This window comes from Botryllus schlosseri, chromosome 11 (genome assembly GCF_051294905.1).
Source record: "Botryllus schlosseri isolate E-star chromosome 11, Bs_hap1, whole genome shotgun sequence".
Taxonomy (NCBI): Eukaryota; Metazoa; Chordata; class Ascidiacea; order Stolidobranchia; family Styelidae; genus Botryllus; species Botryllus schlosseri.
Genome location: NC_137246.1, coordinates 15,540,004 through 15,560,878, shown reverse-complemented (window position 1 = coordinate 15,560,878; position 20,875 = coordinate 15,540,004). Strand labels below are relative to the sequence as shown.

At 40.8% G+C, this 20,875-nt stretch overlaps 1 protein-coding gene and 1 long non-coding RNA gene across 3 annotated transcripts in view; one reads left to right on the top strand and one right to left on the bottom strand.

Moving 5' to 3' along the window:
• Positions 1-628: 628 nt before the first annotated feature.
• The window catches only part of LOC145451122 (uncharacterized), a 41,229-nt gene continuing 20,982 nt past the window's right edge, over positions 629-20,875 (bottom strand). For both annotated transcript variants that reach the window (XM_080329614.1, XM_080329613.1), the window contains exons 28-45: positions 18,974-19,318; positions 17,840-17,975; positions 17,654-17,780; positions 17,438-17,595; positions 13,590-15,147; positions 13,416-13,525; positions 12,770-12,910; positions 12,564-12,699; positions 11,301-11,434; positions 11,015-11,183; positions 10,283-10,361; positions 10,024-10,219; positions 9,802-9,964; positions 8,130-8,258; positions 7,880-8,071; positions 2,707-2,848; positions 2,567-2,639; positions 629-1,341 (exon numbers count right to left, since the gene is read on the bottom strand). In XM_080329614.1, the coding sequence (XP_080185740.1) occupies positions 1,088-1,341; positions 2,567-2,639; positions 2,707-2,848; positions 7,880-8,071; positions 8,130-8,258; positions 9,802-9,964; positions 10,024-10,219; positions 10,283-10,361; positions 11,015-11,183; positions 11,301-11,434; positions 12,564-12,699; positions 12,770-12,910; positions 13,416-13,525; positions 13,590-15,147; positions 17,438-17,595; positions 17,654-17,780; positions 17,840-17,975; positions 18,974-19,318 (4,242 nt within the window). In that variant the 3' untranslated portion in view covers positions 629-1,087. The remainder of the gene's footprint in view (positions 1,342-2,566; positions 2,640-2,706; positions 2,849-7,879; positions 8,072-8,129; positions 8,259-9,801; positions 9,965-10,023; positions 10,220-10,282; positions 10,362-11,014; positions 11,184-11,300; positions 11,435-12,563; positions 12,700-12,769; positions 12,911-13,415; positions 13,526-13,589; positions 15,148-17,437; positions 17,596-17,653; positions 17,781-17,839; positions 17,976-18,973; positions 19,319-20,875) is intronic.
• LOC145451152 (uncharacterized) lies at positions 2,954-4,872 on the top strand. Its single transcript, XR_013918698.1, has 2 exons — positions 2,954-3,313; positions 3,582-4,872. It is a non-coding gene; the product is annotated as an uncharacterized LOC145451152 (long non-coding RNA).

Genomic DNA, 20,875 nt, shown 5'->3' with positions numbered 1-20,875 from the left:
ACCTAATCTGGGATGACACATTCTAGCACGAAAGTTTCGTGAGTGCGATGGAATCGCCACTCCGCGCCAACTCTTATGATGCTCTCTACATCTAAGCAATGCTATCAAATTCAAGAAAGACGCTCCAGAAATCTACTAAGGACTTCGCAGCTACAAAGTAAGAAATGTTTCGTTGCGTTACGCCGTCAAGGTAGACGTCAGCTTGCGTAACAATTCCTCAAGTTGATCGGATGAAGCCATTCAATTCAAACGTGTTTGAGGAGAGATTGGGTCGAACCCGAATAGCTACTCGCTTACAAAATCACAGCACAGTCTGCAATCCAGAGCCGCGCTGGATTTAACTCAATGAAAATGATGGATATCACGACCACCATGGTCTAAGTTACTACTATCCAAATCTGAAATTTTGATCACTTGAGTGTCAAAACTTGGTGTCGCCTCCAGACTGAAATAAAGACCGCATTCGCACTACCATCCCTGGCCCGGTCTAGCAAACGTTTGATCTGTGCTATAATAAGCTCGCACTGAATCTAAAAACTCTCATCACAAAAGAGATGCGATCGCTACCACAGCTCAAGCTTGCCACCACTCAGCAGTAGTGCTTTTTTGCTTGCTCGTTGGCGTCGTCTCGCGTAAACACAAACAGCTTATTAGAAACACGTGCTTCAGTGAGTATATTTCCAAAATGTTCGGAACTGTCAGATAGAACTTAAACTTTGATCGTGAAATATGCGGAACCATTACATGGGAAATAACGAAGTATTCATCAAAGTATGCTGTATTGCAAGCGTAACAGGAGAACACATCCACAATACGTCACCCATCGCAAGTTCTCAGGTGCCCATCGGCTTGGTACCATAAATGAAAGCATGGGAATGCGGCAACACTGGTGCTATGCGTCTTCATTTCAGAAAATTCAAGGTTACGCGAATACATTCCCTACAGTCAGGAACAATTCATAATGCAGTAGTAGGATATAATATATATATGAAATATGTAGCTTTGATGGCAGTTGAAGCGCGTATTATACAATAACAATGCCAGCGTGGATCTGAATCGATATTTCGCGATTCAGATGATATCCTGTTTACGGCGCGGGCTCCTCAAAATCGCCTTGCTGGGCTATGAGCTGTTTCGCCGTGGCCTTGTCGATCAGACGCCTCTTGAGAGCCTCGCGGACAGTTATCTCTTCGTTGGTGTCAGGATCTACGATGATGATCCTTCGGCTCAAAATGGACGACCTGTCGGACTCCGTGCCTGTCGACGACTCGTTGCTTGTTGACGATCGGGCGGATGACTTTGATTTCTTTGATTTGTGCTTCTTCTTCTTTCGGATGGACTCTGAAAAATATGAGTTCATTTTTCGGATCATAGGACAGATGCTTTTGTATTGGTAGTGTAACTTGGGCAATGGACATGAGCGTTTATTCGACGGTTATTTTCCCAGTTTAGTCGGCGAGATCGACTCCAGAGAGTTCATACCAAAGTGTTGGAGGTTTATCTAGGCTCCTCCTCGCCATGTGATTTGCGTAAGCGGCGTCTTACAAAAAGCCTAGACCGAAAGTGGGCCGTGCTACCAAGTCAGCAGATAAGTAATAGGCCTAATCATAAAAAGAAATATCTGCCTAGTGTAAATGGCCATAGTACATGAACATCATGAATACCAAAACAATAAGTCAGCGATTTCAGTGAAGCCCGGTATATAAGAAGTGGTGGTCAGTAACAAAGCACTTCTCCTTTTCCAGAATACTCATGTAGATTGTAGGCTTTGCCCACTTGCATTACTTAACCAAATGGATGGACTACTTCAACGTCTGATTGACGGTTCTTGACGCAAATCTACTCTCTTTTTACACTTTGGATTATATAAAGTAGAAATTCGTTTTGTGAAAGGTTTTCATCACTTTCACGAGTGACAGTCAGTACAAACAACTGAAATAGCCCTTGTATCACGGACAGTTTGTAATGAGTCATCGACTCGATTTGTGTATTGACTCGACTTGTACTCGAGTCATTGTGCGTGACTCGAACCAAGTCATATGACTCGAGACTAGGACGGCCAAGACAGACATTTTCTTGTAACTTCGAAGAAAAGTAAAGTCACCACATTATTGGTATTTCGTCTATCAGTTCTGATACTTGAAAAATTTGGCCAGAAACTGTTAGGACTGAGGAAAATTACGATACTATGAATGCGCGTCCTTCTATGTCACTCGAGCAGAGTTGAAAAAATGGGTTTAAACGGATTGAACTGAAAACTGAACAGTGAACATAATGACTTGGACTCGGACTCGAGTCACAACGCTATGACTCGGACTTGGCGGTGGTGAATTGGAAATAACCCGACTTGACTCGAGGTAAAATTATAAAAGTGAGATTGACTGGTGACTCAGAACCTTGTGACTTAGTTACAACCCTATACCACGGTACTGTACATTGAAAAGTGCACCTATGTTCAATTGTAGATTGTCATAGATGGGTGAGCGTTTGTGTAATTTCAAAACTAGTATGCTGCTATTAGTACTAATATACTATATGACAGATATTCACAACGGTAGGATTTTACCTGTGGTTTCAACGGTGGTTGTTGTGGTAGAGCCGATGTTCGTGGAGCTGGCACTTCTTGTTGTCGATACCTCCTGTGATAAGTGAACGCTCACGGTTAAGCTTACACGCTGAAATCACTGCTAATTATGTGAAATATACCTCGGTGGTGAGTCTTCCGGCAGTTGTGGTTTGGGATCTGATCTTGCTCGCTTGGTCGGGCTCGAACGGCCGTGCGTAACCTGTAACTGTACCGCCTTCGACCATCAAAAAGAGGAGACCGGTGTCCTTGTCTTTAACGCATCTTGAACGAAATAAAACCGTTCAGCGTCAGAGTCAGCTACTAATCAATTACTATATAATATATATATATATATATAGGTGGTAAGTAATGAAGTACTTGTACTTTTTCCGATTACTTACATAGTTTTTGCGTACTTGTACCTCTTACGCAACAGGTTATGTTTTTAGAGTAATTCCGGCACTTCTGCTTGACAGTTTTTTAGGCAAATTAGTTAACTCTTTCGACGCCGAGCTAAATTTGACGATTGTCTTCAAAACGCCGCGATTTTCACCAAATAACCCCAATTTCAACCGATCGTAACTTCGTCGCTACCTTAGCTACCGAGACGTACCTACGTCCGTATTGTAGCCGCAAACGATATCTATCTAATGACGCGTAACGTGCCTTGATTGATGCTGTCGTGTTGCTAGGACAGGCTTCGGTACGAACTGAAGTTTTGCTGATTTCAGGCGCGCTGCTGCCAAGGTATGGATTTTGTTGGTGTTTCTATGGTACTTATAGATTAGTTGTGACGTTGTAAATTTCACAGAATATTCTTATTACATTATATATTGATAATATATTATCCTTAAATCGTTAATTCCTTTTCGATGGCAATGCGGAGGTTTAGAACCTTTTTGAAATACTGCTGCCGACATGATCTTCGGCCGTCGATGCTTCAAGGTTATCATTGTGACGTCAAATCAGCAATAATGGCTCGAAATTTTGACTTCTGCTAGTACCGGTACTCAAGTTTGTTTTTCAGGCGCAGTAACATACCGACGGAGCCCATTTGTATACGATTACAAGCATCGATCTGCACAAAAACATCATTATTTGTCACCGCTGAGTCCTCGTCATCTCCCGATGCAATTTTACGTTTGTAAAACTTGAATAAATACGTATATATCGGTGTGAAGTCTGTGTTGTCGCAGTACATGTACTGCCTTGGTGGCTTCAGTAGATCCGTATATTAACTTAACGCGCGATGGGTCGCTAAAGATTGGTGATAATGGTGTAAAATGTCTTTAGGTATTGGCATCTGTTGAAAATCATTACCGTCGTGGAAATATATAACAAATAAAGTTACTATTCCGTACAGGTAATCGAGCAAAATTGCCTCTCAGTTGAAGTCTTGAAATTTGAATTCATTACCGCACAATGCCCCGACTGGCATGAACGCAAAACGGCATGTCAGATTTTCGAGACAAAAATACGCTCTCTCGATTTAGCGAACATATGGGGATACGCGGCGTTTTGAAGACAATCGGCAGCGAACATATGGGGATACGCGGCGTCGAAAGAGTTAATAGGGATTATGTAACGTAGAAACTAGTTGTGATATATGCTTGCATCCCTTTTACGATAAAAATTGGCATGCATGGTAACTGTATAATTGTATATACTTTCGAAAATTTGGCCTATCTGTAGTGCCATTGGTCATTTTGCGTTAGTTGCGATTTCGAACGTGGCCACAAGTAAGATAGCGTAATGGCGGAGCGTTCGGCTTCTGTTCAGTTCACGGCAAATTAGAATAAATAATGTTTCTCCTACTCCTTCATCGCAGTCTGTTGACACACTACGTGATCATGATCAAGTTACTGCTTGTAATTCGGCTATTGGACAGCATCTCGTATCCAATCCAGAATGCGCTGATCATTACAATGACAGTCAATTTTCTATACTTGCTCGTGGCCGTTCTCTTTTTCATTTAAAGGTCCTGGAATCTACGATCATAAAGCTACGAAAGCCGATTCTCTGTCGCCAGAAGGAACGCCTCTACACTCTTGGAATATTTCATTAATGTTATGTGTTATGTGTTGTGTTTTCGGTTATTTATAACCGAATATGTACTCGTTAACGTTTGTTTTGTACCGTTACTACCGCATCTAGCCCGTCTACCAGTTGTTTGTTTTTGTTATTATTACGTCATACAGACAAAATATTTCTTACATTTCGAATTCGTTTCACCCCATCACTAACGTTCGCTACTGATGAGAGTTAGTCGAAAAGCTTTTAGCGAATAAATTAACAATATGAAGTTATTGTTTCGCGTTATTCTGAAGTTTATTATTAAATTTTTATCCAATCAATCCACCACAAAATTGCGATAGAATGTAAAGATAGGAAGGTGATAAAACGACTTGGATTAGTCTTTAGATCAGACACCCACCTTGGCCTTGGCGATGTAAAGAGGAGGCATGTACACTAGGGTTATGACTAAAAAAAAAAATTTTGCCTGTAGCAGGAATTGATGAACATTTTGGTATAAATTAATAAAATTGTAATCATTTTGTTCAAATCGAAAAAAATGTCCCGCACAAGCTAGCATCAATTTTCGACACTGGTCCAAATATGGAAAAAATTTAAAATTCAAAGATATTCTTTGCTACAAATTTAATCTTCAAATATGTCCTTTTGCACTTCTTGTAAAGTTCATCCATCAATTTGACTTCCCTTTCTGTTATTATGTTAGTGCCAGGGACATCTACGACGGACATATCCGACTTCCAATGGGGTTTTGGGGCACTTTATCGCTGCAGGATATTCGACCGCAAAGATAGCAGCAAATAATCTTTGGTATATTCTAGAGCCCGACCGATATTGGATTTTTGGGTCGATACCGATAATACCAATATCGCACACCTTAGCCGATAACCCCAATACATTCAGCCGATATTCAAAAGAAGTTAGATGTATACATAAGCCCATTTTCAAAGCTTCAGAGGGCATTTATTTAAACATCTTTACAGCCATTGTTATACTTGAACATGAAATGAACTAGACACCTGTAAAGTGTAAGCTATAAGAAATATATCAATATTCTCAGTCTAGCGATCAAAGATTATAGTTTTCTGACTTCCTACCGCCATGTAGTGACGTCACACGCAAATTGCCTATAATTTTTCAGCTCCAATGGCCGATACCGATAATTCTTTCAAAGTGTGATATCGTTTCGATATTATCGACGAACCGATAATCGGTCGGGATCTGGTATATTCCATCTTTAGACATCTGGTTTGAATACCAGTCTTCGTGACACGCATTTGTGATGAATAAGCATGATATCTCCAGAGTTATTCTCCATCTGGGGATTTGGAAGTACGCAATAATGGCCCTTGAGCACCATCTCGCATTGCGTAGAGATGGAAGTTTATGCCATTTGATTGGTGGTAATCTATACTATTTTCTTTGAAAGAGTGGCATGTTCTGCATGTGTCATAGATAAACGTAAAATCATCCCTTCATCCTCGGTTTTCTAATATTTTCATCTGAAATTCTTGCTTGGTGGATTGCACCTAGTTTTCGTAGTGTTTTACCACATCATCTCGAAATTTGTAGCTGAGAGTTGGATTTGTTGAAGACGTTGGATTGAAGAACTGTAATATATGCTTCAAGAATCGATAATATGATGTTGGCAAACAATATATTGTGGTTTATGAAAACCCATGCTCATCATTGCATTTCGCAGTTTCGAAACAACGCCATTCTGCTGTCCAGTATCAACAGATGCTACGGTGTCACGTATGATATATGAGATTTTCATATTTTTCTGTACATCATATTCTTCTAATCGGTTTTCTAGACCGCTGAAAATACCTAGAGTTGTTCTACTTTCGCCTTTTCGAACACCCAGTTTGATTTGTGTCAGAAAAATTGAAATTATATGATATATACAGTCTACATCTAAAATCGGAATTAATAATTATTTATTAATTATTTAATATTAACTGCAAACAAGAATATGATAGGAATAATTCAATCTGGGCGATCAAAATGTACCAAAATACTATTTTAAATCTTCGCAATTGGAATTGGGTCAGTTAAATTCAAATCAGTCGATGTATAAATTATATAGTCTGTATCTACAAAAAAAAGCCTATCCTTCATACAGTGAAAACTGGAAAATTTTTGTGCTGGAGGTTTTTGTTCAAACGGTCTTAACTTTTGTGACTTTTGAAATCAGGACACAAAAGTTCATCATTTGTGACTACAGGACACACAAAATTTTGAATTTTTTTTTCTAGTCATAACCCTAATGTACACTGATTGAAAAGTAAAAGAAGAAAACGTAGAAAGACAAGACGACAAAATTAGATGGCATGTGACGGAAGGCAAGGTGGATATATCAGATCGTGGTCCAGTTAGCTCAAGCTCCGAATCGTTCCCTTAACGCAATCTATCTGACACGAATGAAATATAACAAGTGATCTGCGTACTACGCGTGATATCACGATAACTTACTTTGAACTGGATTGCATAATGAACCCCGAGTAGATAAACTGGTGTCCACGGTTTTAAGACATGAGACTCTTTACGCTATCTATAACAATGGCGTATCTGAATGAACTACTGAGTGTATCTGTGGATTTAGAATTCACGGCCAGGACAGCAGCGGACGCAAGGCCAAGTTACTGGCACAACCCATAATATTTGGTTAGCTACCATTGTACTTCACTCATTGCAAGAAAGTCAGTCTGCTGCATTGGTAGGTCCTTGGTTCAATATTCGGCAGGGTCAGACCAAACGTCTGTGGCTTCCCGCTTGGTAGTCAGCATTTCCGTGATAGCATGAAGGGGCGGTGCAAGACTTAGAAAGCCTTACAAGGCACCTTCTTTGTTCAGTGCCATATGTACATCATGCACAAATCGTGTTTTAATGCCATCAGTGGGCGTATTTGCCGCAAAAACATCAAGGAAAAAGCTATATAACGTCCTATTCACCTCCATTGACCAAATCTAACTTTTAAAACTACTTACTTGAGTAATTTTCAGATCTCCGGTTTCTACGTTTACTTGAATTAGTTGTGACATATCTTTGAAATTTCTACCTATGCTTGTAACTGTGTAAAAATTTACGGCGTTATTTCTACTTCTACTTGATTACCAACGCTCACATTGACCACATCTGATTATATATGCTGGGAGTGAAGCCCGCTGTCGTTCAATGTACCTGAATGCGAATAAATTTGCAAAAATGAAGGATAAATTCCGTGCCGAATACCACAAAAATCCAGCGGAGAGGAAGCTCGCATCAGAAAATCGCGAATACCTTCCCATCAACTCCGAGTAATTCAGATTCTCGCCGGTAACGGGATCGAAATAGCTCTGCGTGTTCCTCTGCTCCAGCTCGTCAGCTAGTTTCATATCGATCAAGGCACGTTTCAAGGCGACTTGCGGAGAAATACGAACAGGGCTCTTCACGTCGATGATACCACCGGTTGCGATTTGAGCTTCAAGAAGTCTGAAAGCAAGAAAAGGGTTTCAATGACCTTTCAGGCTTTGGTTTCCGCGTAAAGTACCTTATCCCGTAACGCTTCACAATCAGATGACGGTTTATAGCCTCGCACAGCGACAGCAGTTCTTTTTTGAAGGGTTCCTTGTACCCGGTGACTGCTCTGTGCGCTCGTTCCACAACGTCTTTATATTCCCTGTAAAAATCGACAGAATCAAGTATTTTTGCTCTTAGCAGTGCGGCATGGCGAGTCTGCATACATGAATACCTGTGTCAGGTCAAAACGAAATACGAGCAGTTTTTATTGAGTAAATACTAGACGGTGCTCGAGAATACCGCATTCTGACATATTGCTTCACCTACCGACACATGCCACTTCATTTTCATAGTTTGTTCCTTTTATGTTATCTTGTACAAATTTTTATTCAGTGTGCAACTGTGCCAGTCTCATATTTATATGCTCCAGGCCAGGGTGTCTATCTGAGTTCAAATACTACTCCAAGTCGTTTCCATACCTTCCTATCTTTTAATTGTTTCACAATCTCGTGGCGTTTTGAATTGATAAGATTGTAAATGAAAGAACGAGGTCAGTCCTTTCAGCAAACACACACCTTGACTTATGACTCCAAAACTGGTCAAGAACTTAACTGCCATTAATGTGAAGTTGAGGTAAAGTATCAGTGATTGTGAAGAATTATATCAAACATAATGATGCCCTCCTTCGTTTGAACCCATAGGCGCGGAAAACTTTTAAATGAAGGGAAAAGTTCAATTCCCAAGCCTCTACACTTAAATTTCCTATAACGATAACATCCTGAGTTCGCGAAATATGTAACTAGATATGGGAAGTTGAAATATAATTCCTATACATGACAAGTCCATGAACTTTGAAAGATGATTCTACCAGATCGTTTTACAACAGGGGTTGGCTAATTATTTTTGTCTGAGGGCTAAACGAGAAGCAGTAAATACGCTGGCGGGCCTAGCCAGAAGTTTATAATATATGTTCAGCGGAAAATTAATTCTATCTCTAAATTAAAAGCATTTAATTACATCGTTAACACAAGCTGATAAGGGGATGCGCGAATAGAAGAAAGTGAGGATTAATTTACAAAAAAAAAATATTTACTTAGTGTTCATATTCAAAACATGATAAACATGAATTTTTTTTTATCTCTTCTACAATCACATTAACCCCAAGACTATCGGTAGCAGATCTTACGAAAATCACCTCTCAGCCTCATCCGAGAGTATGTATTGCACTGCGTCCTTTTTCAAACAATGCCAAGCCAACTCAGAAATATTTCCGTACTGCCTGTGACCTTCTCACCCCAAACTGAAAAGACGGGTGTACCTCTGCCTTCAATAAACAAATATTTAGTGATCTTAATTCTCTTTAAATTTTGGCCTTTAGCCTCCACCTATCTTTTCATGACACGCCTGCTGATGGGTGATGATGGGCGCTAATCATGGACATTGGACACTGGTTGCAATCAATTGTCAGTAAGATGCACGGGTCTGTTTTATACGATCATAAATACCGCAGCATGTTGTCAGGCATCTCAGCTTTTTCAGCGATACCTGAACTAGCCATATGGGGGTGCTGTCCCGATAATTATGATCAGAAATATCTTGTGAAGAATTCACTGATCATATTCTGTTGATCTTGCCGCATTCACGAGGGTGTTGTAGCATCCTAAAATACCCAACACCCAAGAAAAGTTTCAATAAAATCTTACATATCAATGATTCCGGATCTAATCGCAGTCTCGATAGTCACCATTCGTCCGGTCTGTACATCTACAATTTTACCGCAGCACGCCTGCGCCTCAAGCAGTTCAAACGCAGTTCCTTTACGAATCAGCTCGCATTTCGCAGCCTCGTATATGCTCATTCTCTCTCCTGCAATAGTAGATTTACCAAATGATGGTGTTACAAAAATGTCGTGACAACATTCTCACCGTTTGTGGTGTTGATGATGCCGGCGATTGGCATGGAACCGTCGACGAATACTCGCAATTTGGCGACCAAAACATCTTTCTCTTCCGTGGTAATACCGCCGCCGGAAATTCGATTGGCAGTGTCCGAGTCCAGTCTGCTAGCATTCACCAAGTCCTTTACGGTGACCTGCCGACCAGTCTTAGACTCGAAGACAACCTAAACCCCAAGTATATTAACAAGTGACCTCGAACACAAGTGTAACATTATGAATTTTATCACCTTTGACCTTGACACGGACGAGTCGCGATGGGTACGAAATGGCAAAAGCCTCATGCCGGTGTCAGTATCCGTTATGCAACTAGAAAGAGAAAAGATGGTCTTTATTTTCATCCAAACAGAAAAACATAAACAAACAGACGGCATCGATGATAATACAGAAGAGCAACTTATGCACAGTAATCGGTAACGGATAGGAATGATCGATACGACCTGGGAGATCAAGTAATCTGATCACACCCGTATCAAACGAGTACACTGTCCCTACATGATCTGGATATAAAAAATATTACTTGAAAAAGAAAATAACACACAAAATTGTGAGCGATTTCAGGACTAAGTGAGGTAACAATGACGACATGAGGCAATTAAAAAAATCTTTTTGAAATATACTATACGGTAGTTCAGGGGTATGTTGTAGTACTGATCAGCTAAGAGATAGATGATGTTATTTTTCGCCTGCACCATCGAGATGCATTTTTGACGACAGAGATGCGATACGGTAAGGTCATCTAGTCTGCACCCCTGTGTTTTCTCCTTCACGCTATCCGTAGATACCGTGCACCTAGCAGGATAGCTGCGGATACCAGTTTTCGAGTCTTTGGTCTGACCCGGCCGGGGATCAAACCCAAGTCCTGCCGATCAAGAAGCAGGACGCATCACCATTACACTATCTCGCTCGGTTACACAATATCAATCTGCGTCATTAGAAAGCATGCTTTGAAATACCCTCACCGTTCCATCAATTCCAGGTACGTCAGATTCTCTTGTGTGTTTGGATCGAAAAATCCTCTCGTGTCGTCGCCCGGATCTTCGAGAATCTCGTTCATCCTCTTGTCGAACATTCCTCTTTCGTAAGCCACTTCCACTGGCAAACGGTGGTTGGCTCGCGGATCGATAATACCTGTGTTTGTTTCGATCACGCGTTACTTTAGGGAAGAAAAATATCGCAATCTACTTTACGCTTCACCGAGTTAAAGCGTAGTTTTATAAAAGTATTCTGTCTGAAAATTTCACCGACCTCCTGTTGCGATTTGCGCCTCTAGAAGTCGGATTCCGTGGTTTTCAATGACCAAGCCTCTCTTCATGGCTTGAAACAAAGATAAAACATCTTTGCTTGTTCTTGTAGTGTAACCGGTGACCGCTCTCTCTGCCCTGCCAATCGAAAATCAACAACGGATCGAGACAATTCCCACAAAACGGGTCATAACAAGTTACTTAAGTTGGATAATTTGTAGATAGGCATACATGAAACTATACTTATGAGATTAGACTTTATGATTATATATGACTTTATCATTGCGATTGTCGTAAGTTCGACTGTTTTGGACAGTGGCGCCTAACTGCGGACCGGGACAATTTCATAAATATTGCTGCAATTGTTGATATTTCTAAAATTTTTTTAAAACTATATTATTGCACACCATGTCCAGAGATGCTATTTGGAGGCCATAGTTTAATAATTGGAAAATGATTGAATTTTCTCACTTATACCAGTCGAAATTGGGTATAGAAAACTCATGCGTAGGGCGACTTTTTTTGACATCTCAAAATTTGTCAAAATTTTATCAGAATTGTAGCGTTAGGTCAAAATTTGTCAAAATTGTTTATAAAGTCAACATTTTTTGACCTCTGCATTTCGTTTGTATTGTAGATTTTGCACTGTCGGCGAACTTATCATTTGATATTTTACTGCTTGCAGCCTACTTTATAGGTCACCAGCAGTGTATGCACAACTTCAGTGCTGTCAGCCAACAACTGCTACTGTTGAACGTTCTTTCTCCATTCTTGGCAAGCTACTTAGTAAGGACAGACACCTTCTACCCGAGAATGTAGGAAAGTATCTTTTGTTGTACTACAACAAATTTTAATTATTTCTACCATAATACGTGATGTAACTACTGGAATTCTTCATAGAGCCAGATTTCGTTAAAATACTAGTTTATTCATGTAAACATTTGTCGGTATTTTTTCAGGCCAAACTACTTCGTAAGGATAGACAGTTCCAGCCAGAAATGAAGATAAGTATTGCAATTTTAACATTATGTGCGAAAACACCTAATTTGCATACGCGAGGTCAAAATTCAGTTTTTTTAGGTCAAAAAAAGTCAAAATTTAGATTTTTTAGGTCGAAATCTTCCGTTTTTAGGTAAAAAAATCGCCCTACTCATGAGACAAGAATTTAGTTTTCTTCAGTTCTTGAAATAATTAATCCTTTTGTCCATACGAACATTATTCTTGGTCTCAGAGAGTCACTTTATGATTCAAATTAAGGGTGGCATACCTCGCCAAAACAGCTTCAAACTGCCTGTCAATCAATTTTTGTTTGGACGCTTCAGCAACCGAATATCGTTTGCCTGTCACGGGATCCAGGATTCTACCAGTTGCCGCTTGAGCCTCCAGCAAGCTTATAGAAGTGCCTGGACGTAAAAATATGAAACAACGTGTTTAGAACCAACTGATTTCAATGGCAGATGTGACACGACTTACCGCGACGAATGAAACTCTTCTTCCATGCCGTATATATAGAAACCTTTTCCCCGGTATCAGAGAGCAGGAGACCAGCGATTGGTTCTGCTCCAACGAGATATTGCTGGATCGTGCTTTCTACCTCTTCCTCTTCAATCACGCCTAACCAGAAGATGGAGTACATTGTAAGAGGATGTTGGAAATTTTCAACTATCTTCTGATAAGTTAACCATTAATTAGTATTTAATGCAGTATTGCACCTTGAAACACCAGATAAGATTATCCCGATAGTAATAATAAATATATGAATTGTCCATGACAGTACACACATACATTATTCTTAACATAATCAGAGGTGGTGAAATTCATAGCAGATATAACTTTGGTATATATAGCCCACAATAGATATACTATAATTCTATGGATGTGGAATCGTTACTTCTACTTGTTTAGCAGGACTGACTACTTTGACCATCTTTGGCTTCAGCTATTTTCAGACCGAAGTAAGGATACTGCAAATATAAGTCACGTAGCGATTCCAATTTTGACGGCAACTTACAGAGAATACTATATTACAGACTACAGCCTGTTGCTCACAAAGTATCGACCTCACGATCACGCTGGACATTTCCAGCCTGTAACATAAATTTTTTCAACATCCACAAACCTTCTTCCAGCTTGATCACAGTCTCCTTCGATATAACCCCGGCAGACATAAGATCTACAAGCGAAGCCAACTTATCCCATCCGGATTTGAATTTGATATTGTCGCGAGATCTGAACGAAAAATGGTGGCGTTATACACATCCAATAAACGCTAGAACAATCAGTCCAAGCCTACTTCTTCCTCTGCAGCTTCGCGGTGACTACTTCCGTCGTCGTGACAACCGTTGTTGTGGTAGTGACTTCCGATTTGGAAGTCTCGTTTTCCGATACTGTAGTCATGCTCTTTGTTGTTTGAGACATTGCTTGATCACCTGTCTCTTTAACAACGATGGCGGTTTTAGATAAGCTCTCATCTTTAGTTGTGAAAACGGCTTCATCTTCGCTACTGCTGCTGCTACTATCTTTGACTTCTTCGACTTCCACGGTCTCTTGCGATTCCACCACTGTAGTTTCAGAGACGTTTGAGTTATCCGTTACATCAATGCAAGTGCTACTTTCTTCGATAATTTCCGTTTGCACATCTACCGTTTCCGTTATTATCTCCACGGTCTCCTGCGATTCCACGACTTCCACCGTAGTTTTTGTGGCGTCAGAGTCAACAATGGCTTCATCCTCACTGCTACTGCCGCTACTGCTTTCTTTAACGGTTTCCGTTTGTATTTCAACGGTCTCCTGCAATTCCACCACTTCCATTGTAGTTTTTGTGGCGTCCGATTCATCCTCACTGCTACTGCTTTCTTTAACGGTTTCCGTTTGTATTTCCACGGTCTCCTGCAATTCCACCACTTCCATTGTAGTTTTTGTGGCGTCCGATTCATCCTCACTGCTACTGCTGCTACTGCTTTCTTCAACGGTTTCCGTTTGTATTTCCACGGTCTCCTGCAATTCCACCACTTCCAATGTAGTTTTTGTAGCGTCCGATTCGTCCTCACTACTGCTGCTGCTGCTACTTTCTCTGACGGTCTCTCCAGTTTCCGTTTGTATTTCCACAGTCTCCTGAGATTCCACCGTTTCCACCACACTAAAGTCTTCCGATACGTCAATGGCTTCATCCTCACTGCTGCTACTACTACTGCTGCTACTGCTTTCTTTGACTGTCTCAGTTTGCACCACTACGGTTTCTGTGTGTACTTCCACAGTTTCCCTTCTTTCAACTATCGTAGTTTCGCTGCTAACCTCCGTGGTGTCTCGCGATTCATGAACCACCAACTGGACAGGGTCGAATTCATCTCTCTTCTCCACATTGATAACAGTAGTCGAGATGTGACTGCTCTGTTCATAACTACCCTCGTCTTCTGACACAACCGGTGTCTTCGCCAGCATAATCGTCGCCGAAGATACCTTGAGCTCTGACTTTTTGGCTTGTCTGCTCTCGTCAGAAGATGAGGTTGACGTAGATCTTGATTTGTGGTCAACAGTTTGAGTAAACCTTTCTCGTGATCTGGACCGCGAGCGTACGTGTATGCTCGTGTAGGAAGCGACGCTAAGCGAAGATTTTGTTGACCTGCCGCGTTCCTTTGCCAGTGACGGGTAGAGCAGGACGCCGGTTTCTAAATCAGTGACGCAACGGGCGATGATATCCATGTATGTCGCATTTTCGCCGGTGTTGGGATCGACAATTTTCGAATCGCTGCTCGGAGAGTGTAAGCGATTCAAGGCATGCTGATCGAGGAGGCCTCGGCGATAAGCGACCTCGAGCGGAACACGGTGGTTGGCTTTCGGATCGATAATTCCTGGAAAAACATTCGATGCGTGGAAGTGTTTGATAACAGTATGCAATAATAGTGATGAAAGATTTTGCAGGAAATCAAACATTTGTCGAGCACATTTGCTTTCAAGACAAAATACGAACAAATTCTACTCAATTATACTAGTCTGTGTTTGTGATTACCAGACCGCAACTTGACATATCGATTTCGCCTACCGACACCCATTAGTGGTCAGTAACAAAGTACCTCTACTTATATTGAGTACTCAAGTAATCTTTTCCTCCTTGCATTACTTACTCAAGTATTTTTAATAAAAGTACTTTCACTTGTACTTGAAGACTCATTTTCGGCAACTCTACTTACTTATTACACATTGGAATTTGAAAATTTGTCATAAGCTTGCATCGTTTTTAAGAGTGTCACGAAAACCACAAGAAATAGTCCTTGTATCACAGTAACTTAATGCATTTTCAGAGATTGCACATGTTGGCAGCGTCTTTAGCCATTTAGCGTTAGACGCGAATATGCATCTTGCAATTTTCAAAGTGGCCATCCCCCCCTTCGATTAACTGCTACAAGTATGAGATCCACAGACCAAATATATCTTGTAAAACTACTTACTAGAGTACGTTCCAGACCTTTGAATTTCTACTTCCAATTAACCCTTTGTAACCGGCCGGCCTACTGACCAAAATTTTACTGCATCCACATAAAAAACGATAAAATGTCATCCATATGGCTTAAATCGACGCCCAATATATTGTCGTAAACCTGAAGTCGACGCCTAGCGGTCTGAGATACTCTCACGGCTCTGACGCCAGAGGGAATAGTGTTATGCGAGAAAATGTTCTCGATTTCTTGAAAATAAAATGAAATTTTGTTCTTTTTTTATCTCCTGACGTCATACCTAGGCCCTTTTATTAGTATATGACCACCTGATTGCCTTCCGCATGAATCTCTACGTTCCAACGAGACATTACATGCTTCTATAGCGCTTCATAGCCCAGCGCTACGGTCTTGGAAAGGTAGAGACGATGAGCACAATCACGCGGCCGCCGCCGATGAGTAATCGATTACGTAATCTCGTATTCTCGCTGAAGGCAACGCGCGTTCAGCTCTACATAACACAGTAACTGCCTTGGCAATTCTGCCTGTAGTATGCAACTCCATGCTATTGAAGTGTTATCAACCCCAGTTGCTTGTTATATGTAACTTGCAACTGCAAGGGATCCGTAAGTATACACTTATTGCCTTATTCGACACTGCCCAGTGCCCATATACGCTCGGGAAATCATTTCACGTGATACATTGCTTTATTTCTCATCAATTTGAACTGTATTCTACACGGCTAATGTTCCATGTATGATCAACAGTAGTCATAGAAGCCAACAGTAACTTCGTGTGCCATCTAAAACAGATATATAACTGCCTCTATATGATGTTGTTATCACAGGCTCGGATACAAAAATAGCCTAACTCGCACGCTTATTTGTGCGGTGTTAGGGCTGGTGTCGGCTTTCTTATACAAAACTAAGTTCCATGATAGGGATATTGATGGATATGCCTGGATAATGGCTAACCATATGTATAATTTGCTATTGCCTGAAGCAATTGTACATCTGTTTGAAACCGCACCGATTCAGGTCATCTTACGCAGCCATGATTTTCACGTAATAAGGTATGCTTCTTTCACGTCAATTTGAAACATCTTCTACGTGCTAATCTTCGATATAAGGACTTTCATAGAATAGTATGACCAACAACAAGTCATAGAAGATAATTGCAATCGGTTATATGACGTCTAGAACGGAAGATACAATGGTTTATATTTCAGGTGGTCATTGACGCGAACATCATTACAAATTCAATTTTGCGGGAAACATTTTTGCGTGTTCAATCTGCATTTCAAGCTGGATATACATTGCAACAATAGGTTATACATGGTCTGATGCATGCGTATTTATAAGAGCTATACATACAAACCGATTGCAATAGTTTATGACCAATACAGGTCTAGCTATCTTGAATTAAATATCGACTCCTCTGTGTTAAACAGTCGCGGTCTAGTATACTAGACCGCCGGTCGCAAAGGGTTAAACTACTATTGACGTGTCTGGGAAATTGCTAATCTACTGAGAAATGCATGATGGTAATTCTACTTTCACTTGAGTAGCAACGCCAAGATGGGTGTTTCATCGAAAGACTATACCAATTCCTTTCGACTCCTTCCTATCTTTTGATTGCATCGCAATCTTGTGGAGTTTCGAATCGATGAAATTTTCAATAAAGCTGAACTAGGGTGAACTGTGCGTACCTCCAGTTGCCAGTTGTGCTTCGAGCAGATACATTCCGTAGCTCGGGACCACCACCGCGCTTTTCATAGCTTCAAACACACACAAGGGTTGTTGACTTGCTTGGGATTTGTAGCCATTCACGGCTTTTCCGGCCTTGTTGATAACGGCTTCGTATCCTCTGTGTATGAAACAGGCGTCTCGGTTTAGAGTATTTTTGGTATTTGTTTCATATTTACCCTTCGATGAATCCCTCTTTCTGCGCTTCCTCTATTGTCATCCTGTTACCCGTGTGAGGATCCACCATGACCCCAGTCGCGGCCTGTGCTTCTAGCAACGCGACAGCGGTGTCTCGGTCAATCAACCCTGAAGAGAAAGCAGGATTATTGATCAAATTAAACGGAAGCAGTACTTCGATCTCTGACCTTTCCTTGCCGCTTCGAAAATAGTGAATTTTTGCCCAGTCTCTTGATGGAGTATACCTGCCACTGGCCGGTTTCCGTTTATGTACGGTGAAATCTTATCATGCACCAAATCGTCTGTCGGATCTAGCTCTCCAGTCTGTTGCAAAGATTTACCAGACGGAATGATAGGATTCACATTCACTGTCAGCTATGATCAGAGATGCGAGTTGAATGCGAGGTCACTTATTTATAGTACTCCAGGTCGATACTAACCGACAATGAAACACAAGGTAAGATTTTGTTCGTTAAAATTGAGTCAAGTTATGATGGAATTGGTAGATAGCAGTCGGCATCACCAATAATGAGTGGTTGGATGGCGTCTTACAGTTTCTAAATTTCACAAAACCAATACCGGCGAGTATCTTCGTGTACAGAACATGCAAATGTCAATTTAATTATCTTCCTTCTATGTTCACTGTTCATGCCTTCTAGGCACAATGATTAATGACAATACAAATAGGTGCACTTGCCAAAAATATATTCAATTACCCTACCGTGATATGGAGGTTATTTCGGTCAGCTGATATTGGCAATTCCACTCATAAAAGTGGCACAAACATATCCCTAAACCACTTTTTACTTTGCAGTGTAAATACTTTTGTCTAGGACATTGTGAAGGTGAAGTAGATGTAGATGTGGTGTAAAAACCAAAAGACTGGAGGAAGTACCTGCTCAAGTACCTGCTTAAGTACTTCGAAATAGCTCCGACGCACTTCATTACTGACCTCCTCTATCTGTATATATATCACGTAAACCGGTGCTTTTCAACTAGGTGTATCGTATACCCCAGAGTGTACCATCATCTTAAAATAGTGCACTACTTCGATGTACCCGATACCGCATTTGCATTAGGTCAATGACCAGCTATCACAATAAATAGGCAGTTTGTGCCTGACTTCTTGACCGGATATGCATTGTACAATATATGATACAACATTTATCCCTGTTTACGCAGCTTGTAACTTATTCCATTCCCATTGCGACATCAGTAACTAATATTCCCTTGATAATAAGCTGAAGAATTAAGTATACAGTAAAAGTGTATACCACTCGAGAAAAGATTGATAAGCACTGAAGTATGCAACACAAATCTACCTGTATCAACCTCCTGGTTTCGTCGTCTACGATACCAGCGTCGACAAGATCGTCCAGATCCGCCTCTTTCCCCCAAGCTGTGGCGAAAAACACTTTCGGAGGCGGTGCCGACACGTTTACGGCTTTCTCGGATTTGTAACGATCGTCCGGAGTGCCGAGATCGATCGAGATTTCCTCAGGTTCGGAGAACACGTTGTGGTGCGTTTCCGATTTGACGTTCTTTTGCGTCCTGGTGTACGTGGTGGTCGACACCACTTTCTCTCCGACTTGACGAACATGGATGTCTCTCTGCGTGCGGACTCGTGTCTTTTTGATCTCTTCATCTGATTCGGAAGACTCCGTCCTCTGAAATTGTTTTTTTTAGAATGAAACAAGGATTTGATGTCTGGTGCTATATATCGTTACTACGTGAGGGTCACCGGAGTGTGTCCATCATAGCTCACTAGATCAAAACGGATTAGTGCTATCTCAAAAATTCCCTATATTACAATGGATTAGTGATGTCTTTCCCCATCCAGCCAAACCCACATCGAGAACTACATCAAAGCTTCGCCAGATTTCCAACTTCAATACCAGCAAACTCAAATGTTTAACATATTTCTACTTGATGTATATTCGATACGGTAAGCATTGGCATTGGGCAACAACAGACTATTAGGTGCCTTCCATGGTTCAGATATCTTACAGGCGTAACAGTAAGTAATCTTAACCATGAGGTGGTCAGTAACAAGGTACTTCTACTTTTTGGAGTATTCAAATATATTTTACCTACTTACATGGCTCACTCAAATGGTCATGTTTCCCATGTCTGCCACTTCGACTTGACAGTTTTAATGGAAAACGACTTGCTTAATTATACAATTTGGATTTTGGGAAGTTGAAAGTACAGTTGGGATGGGTTTGCATTGCATTTATAAAAATATTGCCCACCTTGCAAAATAGCCCATGCATCACTGGTAACTGAATATACATTCGAGATTGTACCTATACGTAGTGTCATTACATTAGCTATTGTAGCGGTAAATGCAAAATAAATAATGGCACTATCAAGAGATAGAATCTTCGAAAATGTATTTAGCAGGGTTGTAACCAAGTCACAACGTCGCGACTCTTCCGAGTCACTAGTAAATTTGAATTTAATAGTTTTGACTCGAGTGCAGTCGAGTCATCTTCAATTCACCACTGAGTCAAGACCGAGTCCACATCAGTCAGCAACGGGTCAAGTATAAGTATGTGTCATTGTTTTAAGACTCGAGTCGAGTCCAAGTCGTAGTGTTCAAGTAACGAGTTCAAGTCCGGTTCAACTCACTTCTGTGAAACGATTGGGTAATATCGAAGGCCTCGGATTCATAATACAGGCCTACACATTTTTCTCGCTCTAAACCAATTTATTCAAACAGAAAAAAGACAGTTTCTGGGCCTATGTTTCAGTTATTGGTGCTGATGTAAGAGACCTTATTGAATGTGTCGAGTCATATGTACAATTGAATGTGTTGAGTCATGTGCAATGACTCGAGTACAAGTCGAGTCAATGCGCAAATTGACTTCAGTTGAGTGGAGTCATTTTCCATTTTTAAGTAAATGACTCGAGTCATTCCAACCCTGATATTTAGTTACCATGGCTATTTCACATGGTTTTCACGACATTTTCACTTATACAAGTTGATGCCAACTTGTTCCAAAACAACTTTCTAATTTACAAAATCCCAAAAAAATGTTTCAAGTGGGACTGGAAGTAGTCATAAACATAACCACCTGAGTAAGCAGACAAAGCCTGTATTAAGTAGTGCATTACTGACCATCTCTCTGTGCGCAGTAATACCCGTGGCAGCAAAACAATTTCGGGCCAGTTCCGACCCATTTCTGGCACGAATTCATCTATTCGTTTTCAAGTTGTCAGAC